This window comes from Pinus tabuliformis, chromosome 2_1, assembly GCF_031772625.1.
Source record: "Pinus tabuliformis cultivar Carrire ecotype Pingquan chromosome 2_1, CPIR1, whole genome shotgun sequence".
Taxonomy (NCBI): Eukaryota; Viridiplantae; Streptophyta; class Pinopsida; order Pinales; family Pinaceae; genus Pinus; species Pinus tabuliformis.
In genome coordinates this window covers 194391348-194398172 of record NC_142299.1, presented here as the reverse complement: position 1 = coordinate 194398172, position 6825 = coordinate 194391348, and the positions used below count along the sequence as shown (strand labels likewise).

General features: G+C 46.5%; 1 protein-coding gene across 1 annotated transcript; it reads left to right on the top strand.

The window, feature by feature from the left end:
• Positions 1–2051: 2051 nt before the first annotated feature.
• On the top strand, positions 2052–6296 carry LOC149199388 (uncharacterized). The gene has a single exon (XM_089400563.1). It carries the CDS (start codon positions 2052–2054, stop codon positions 6294–6296), a length of 4245 nt encoding a protein of 1414 aa, XP_089256689.1.
• Positions 6297–6825: the final 529 nt, after the last annotated feature.

Genomic DNA, 6825 nt, shown 5'->3' with positions numbered 1-6825 from the left:
AAAAAGAGAATTTATGAAGCACCCATCTTAAAAGGACCTAACTAGAAATTACATTTCCATATCTCAACAGATGCTTCAGATTCTACCTTAGGAGTTGTTTTAGAACAAAAATATCTCACTCATTATGCCATTTATTATACTAGTAAAAATTTAACCCTTGTAGGAACTAGTAACATTGTTGTTCTTAGAACCTCTTACGTTAATAATTGCAGCCAAGTAATGAACGGATGGCTCTGAAGCGATTCCACAGTAAAAGACACAAAACCCTAGTCGCCGCCGAACGAACCTGCCATAGCCGCTGCAGGTTCCACCACTGACAGTCCTATGGCATCAGCTGCAGGAGGGGAGAGCTCTGCCTCCCCTCCAATGGACATGCCCTCAACTGACAAGAAGCAAAAGACCGTGAATCTGCACTCCGCAGACACAGACCCAGAAACGGAAAAAGACCAGCAAAGGACGCAAGGAGGACAGACGCACTCAGATCGAAATGTAGAGGACGACGCAAGCAATGGTAAGCACACCAAGACGGGATCATCTCAGACAAAAGTGACCTCTGCAACCTGTATTCCAAAAGCAGCAGAATCGATCAAGGTCGAACTGCCAAGCCACCGCATCAATGGGGAAATCCAATTTATGCAGGATTACGCACTCATTGGAAAGTTCTTGGGATTCTGGCCCACAGAAAAAGCCTTACAAGGATGGATAGCCTCAAAATGGAAGCCCAAAGGACAAGTGACTTTACAGCTTGGCCCAAAGGGCTTCTTCACAGCCATATTTAACTGTCTAGAAGACAAAACAAGGATATTCGAAGGCGGCCCGTACTTCTTTAACTCTTCAGGTTTGTATCTAACGGAATGGAAGCCCCGATTCAACCCTGATAAAGAAGACTTTAGTTGGGCCCCTGTATGGATAAGAATGTATTCCCTTCCTGTGGAATACTGGCGAGAAGAAACGCTGGCAGACATAGGCAACAAGCTGGGGACCTTCATCAAAGTTGCAACCGAAACCAAGACGCGCAAATACACCTCTTATGCTAGGATCTGCGTCAAGATGCACCTAACCAAGACCCTTGCAGACACGGTAAGTCTCTTTCACGATGACTTTGAATGGAAACAGCCTTTAGATTATGAGCATATCCCTTTCCGCTGTCGAAAATGTCATGAGCATGGCCACCTCTTCCGTGACTGTCCCTTAAATGTGCAGCCCAAAGCTCCTTCCAATGAAACTAACATGGACCCAGATGGCTTCACAAAAATCCTCACCCGCCGCCGACATGCCAAGAAAAACCAAGCAAATCCAGCTCAAGCCTTTAAGGCGAACCCCCAGAACCGCTTCTCTGTTCTCGCCTCGCAAGATATTCAAATCAGTCCCAACTCTGATGACCCGGATCAGCCGCACCCTACCTCGCCCTCCCACAACCGCTCCAACCCCTCACTCTCCTCTGACCCAGCCTCCTCTAAATCTGCAGATTTACCCTCTACAGAGAAAACCATCTCTGTTTCAGAGCTCGGACCCCTAATCCCTTCCAAGGGGAAAACCATGTTGAATGAGAATCCACAAGCTTCAGATATGGATCTTGACGCCGCCCTAGCCTTGAGTCTTCATGAAAATGCAGTGGAGGAGGACCTCATTGCCTCAAATGATATGGAGGAAGATCGAGAAGATGTAGATCTAGAAGAGTTCGACATCTCCAAGCTTGACATCTCCAAACTGGAGACAGCATGCAAGCAAAAAGAGTATAACTCAATCCCTCCTTGGCAAATAGACAAAATTGAAGGAGTCCTAACAAGGGTACAACACCATAAAAGTTTGGGCATCCAAGGAGGCAGTCACTGGGATGGAAGGAAAATCCTTAAAGAAACAAAGAAAAGGGGTAGAAAAACAGATCTTCAGAGAACAATAATAGTAGGGGAACTACTTATGGATTCGGGGCAATTCCCCAAGTTGACCAAGTTTTACAAACCCAAATCTCAGTCTACATGAAGCTCATCTCTTGGAATGTAAGAGGACTCAATAGTCCCTCTAAACACAGAATGATTAAAAACCTGATAATGCAAGAAAAACCAGCAATAGTCTTTCTTCAAGAAACAAAAAGCAGCAGCACAACAATAGATAGTCTCAGCAATAAAGTATGGGCAGGCAGCAGTTCAATCTCAGTAGACGCCTCAGGGGCATCCGGCGGTCTAGCCATTCTATGGAACCCGCAGATTGTGTCACTTGATAATTTTCATGCCACTCTGCATCTCATTCAAGCTACATTCCACCTCATCGGAACCAATATCCATGGGCATCTCACCAATGTATACTTCCCGCAGACAATTCAGCAAAAATTGGACCTCTTGGACACGATTTCCCTCCTCAATGAAAACAGATACTTCCCCTTATGGATTGGAGGAGGCGACTTCAACATCATAAAGTCCATGGAAGAGAAACAAGGGGGCAGAACCAGGCTCGACAGTGATAGCAGCGGCTTCAAGCAATTCATTCAAAACAATCAGCTCATGGACATATCCACCTCCAATGGCATCTTTACCTGGTCGAACAAGCGCAGAGGGGCTCACCATATTGCCTCACGGCTAGATCGGTTTTTAATTTCAGACAATGCAATCCACCTCGGAGGAGATTTCAGCGCCTCAATTATCCCACAAGGAGGCTCAGATCATTGGCCCATTCTTCTCCAATGGTCCAGACCAGGCAATTGCAGCAATAGACCCTTTCGATTCGAAGCCTTCTGGCTCACAAACACCAATTTCAAGGCCGTGGTCAATCAAGCCTGGACATCCTACATCCCGCCGGCAGGAGCTAAGATGTATCAGTTTCAACAAAAGCTGAAACATCTGAAGCAAACTCTTAAAATATGGAACCGAAATCATTTTGGCAACATACAGGAGAGCAGACAAAAACTGGAACAGCAAATGAAAGCATTGCAACAAATTTTCATTCTGGAAGGACGCACAGAAGAACAAATTCAACAGGAGCAGATCCTCTGGAATCAAATTGAAGAACGTCAAAAACAAGAGGAAATTCTATGGCGGCAAAAGTCTCGAATAAGCTGGCTTAAAGATGGTGAGAAAAATACAAAATTTTTCCACAAAACCACCATCCAGCGGCGTATGCACAACAAAATTACCTTTGTCAACAATCAACAGGGTGAAAGAGTAGAGGCTCATGAAGATATGGAGAAAGAATTTACAGGATACTTCAAGGACATTCTAAAGGAACCTAACAGCAACCGGGATGAGGCAATCCGGGCCATCACACAGCACATTCCTAAAATTATCAATGAGGATCACAACAATCACTTGCTCCAGCCAATATCATTAAAGGAAGTAGAAGAAGCCATGGCTCAGCTCAAAGACGGCAAAGCGCCAGGGCCTGACGGATTCACAGCCAACTTCTTTCACGAATTTTGGGAACTCATCAAAGTTGAAGTTTGGGATCTGGTGGAAGAATCCCGTAGCATGCACTGGGTCCTCCCGGCCCTCAACTCAACCTTCATTGCCTTGGTTCCCAAAGAAGCGGCATCAAACAAACCTGAGAAGTATAGGCCAATAGCGCTCTGTAATGTGATTTACAAACTCATTTCAAAGGTTATTGCAAACCGACTCAAACCGCTCCTACCCTTGCTCATCTCTCCAGAACAGACAGGGTACGTTGAAGGTCGGCAGATCATGGATGGAATAATCTTATCAAATGAAGTCATACACTCTTTAAAGCTACTCAAGAAACCAGGTATGCTTCTCAAACTAGATCTTTCTAAAGCCTTCGACAAGCTTAGCTGGAATTACATTCATAAAATGCTCTTGGCTTTTGGCTTTAATGTAACCTGGACCAGATGGATCATGAACCTAATCACTTCTCCCAGTTTCTCTGTCTTACTGAACGGATCCCCCTCACCTCCTTTTCACCCCTCGCGTGGCATCAGGCAGGGGGATCCTTTATCTCCTTTCCTCTTTGTTTTAATGGCTGAAGGCCTAAGCAGGCTCCTCAAATCGGTTGTTTCCTCCCAAGCTCTCAAAGGCATTTCTCTTCATGGCCGCGCTCCTCAGACGCATCAGCAATTCGTTGATGATACTATGCTCTTTGGGCATCCTTCAGCAAAAGAAGCCTCTGCTTTCAAATCTCTCCTATCCCTCTTCTCTGAAGCCTCTGGCACGTCCATTAACGCTGCAAAATCCCAACTCTTTTTCTTCAACACTCCCCCCTCTACGCAAAGGAATATTGCCCGAATTCTGGGATTCACAATCTCCCACCTGCCTTCTAAATACCTGGGAGCTCCCCTCACCGATTCAGCAATCAAGCAGGTGTCTTGGAGATCGCTATTGGACAAATTAGAATCAAAGCTCTCTTCCTGGACTTTCAGGGCTTTAAATCTGGCAGGCAGGCTCGTTCTCATTAAATCAGTTTTACAAGCTATGCCGCTCTATCTCTTCTCTATCTTAGCAGCTCCAAAAGGGGTTCTGAAAGCTATACGCAATCTTCAGCGAAACTTCCTCTGGGGATCCACAAGCCTGAACAGGAAATGGGCTCTTGTCAAATGGACAGAGGTTTGTAAAGCCAAATCAGAAGGCGGGCTAGGACTTCGGGATCCGCTTCAAAGCAACAACACTATGGGAGCTAAAATCTGGTGGAACTGGGTCTCCAAGCCAAACACCCCATGGGCCCAACTATGGCAAGCCAAATACGCCAGAGGCAGCCAATGGAGTGACCTCATTAGAATCAACCCAACTGCGCAGGGATCACTCATCTGGAACAATGCAAAAACCCAAAGTAGCTTCATTCAAGAACATAGCTTCTGGGAAATTCACTCAGGCAAAGCTGCCAGATTCTGGGAAGACTCATGGCAGCAACTTCCCAAACTGGCCAATTTGTTCCACAAACCTCTCTGGCAGGCTCAAATGAACCAAGAAAGCATCCCACTGGTACATCAGTTCTGGCAGCCATCTCCAAATCACGACTTTCAAACATGGAAACCGGCGCGACTCTGGCAAATAGACTGGCAGGGAGAAACGTATACCGACATTGATCAGGAACTCATCAATAGGAAAATCCGCCTTTCCAATCAGCAGGACAAACTCAGATGGGGCTACACAACCAAAGGCACCTTTACTACCAAAGAAGCTCATCACCTGCGCTATTCCAACCTCCAGGCGGCTAAAGATCAACTCTGGGAACAAGTTTGGCAAACCGGGCTATGGCCCAAAATCTCCACCTTTTTATGGCTACTTAGCAAAAAACGCATTCTCACTTGGGACAATCTGATAAAAAGAGGATTTGTAGGGCCATCTAGATGCCCAAATTGTAACATAAATTGTGAAACTATCAGTCATCTAATGGAAGAATGCCCATTAGCAAAACAAATCTGGGAGAAAGTCGAAAAATGCAATATGAGAGCACACCCCAGGCTGGAGGATATAACGGCAAACATAAGGACCTGGGCCAAAAATCCGTTCAAAAGCAGGATTCTTAACTCTCTGTGGAGCATCATACCTGGCTTTCTGTACTGGACCCTATGGAAAGAACGCAACCATAGAATCTTCAATAGCACATTCAGATCCATAGATGATCTTTGGCTCATCCTCAAAAAAAACATTCAGGAAACTCTGGCCATCAGAGTATGGAATGATAATGATATGCCAGAAATCCAACAGGAGCGCAGCATTCTGAAGGAATGGAATCTTGATCTCAAGTCCCTAGTCAAGACAATCACCAAACCTTCCACCAGATCCGCTTCACCATCCTCTTGGTCCCCTCCTGCACTCAACTCATACAAGCTGAACTTCGACGGCGCTGCCAAAGGCAACCCTGGCCCTGCAGGCTTCGGAGGAGTCATTCGTAGACACAATGGAGAAGCGATACTAGTATACTATGGCACAATAGGTAAAGATACCAACAATGCAGCAGAGCTAGAGGGTCTCTGGAAAGGAATATGTCTAGCTGAACAGCATCACTTCTCCCCACTGGAAGTTGAAGGCGACTCTCTTATACTCATAGAGGCAGCTAAAAGAATACAGGCTGGTGCTAAGGCAGTCAAGATAGCAAAAAGCTGGAGACTGCTAAGCCGATTGGAATCTTTGGAGGAAAAGCTCCACACTCCCCACAATTTAACCTTCCATCATGTAAGGAGAACTGCTAACCAGGTAGCAGATCGGCTGGCAAATCAAGGAGTGTCACAGTCGACACCTTACTTCTCAGGCTCCCTAGACACGGTTGAAGATGCTCAACTCAAACAGGACTGCATCTCTTTGGTGCAAAAAGACCTCCCTCCCCCGGATGCGGGTGTCTTTGACGTATGAGCGGCAGGTGGCTCGTCACATGGGCAGCTGTCAGCCCGGACGAGCCACCATATATCAGCACGCTGATGCATTTACTGTGACGGAGGGTGAAGCCATCGGGAGGTTAAGTCTGGCTCAAGCGCCATTCAATGCGGAAGGAGATTTTCTTGGGATGTCAAGTCTGGTTCAGGCGCCATTCAATGCGCAGCATCGGACAGGGAGAATGGAGCTCAATAAGTTCGAACCCCATGTTGCATTCCCGCATTCTTCCAAGCGGCTTGAGCAAATTCTGGCAGAGACAGAACATTCTCTGGCAAGGTGTAAGCTTTCTCAGAGGGAAACTGTTACGGGAGGCAGTCGAAGGATGCCAATTGAGAGGCTCAGGATGAGCAGTCGACGCGGCGGTTCTAGGGGTCGCTCTGCTACTCAGAGGCCCGCCATTTCGCCCTCCTCCTCAGTGGAAATTACTTCTGAGCAGAACAGAAGTCCGAGCAGAACAGTTGGCCGTAGAAATGAAAGAGGCAGGGGAGAAATCCTGGATTGCGGTCAC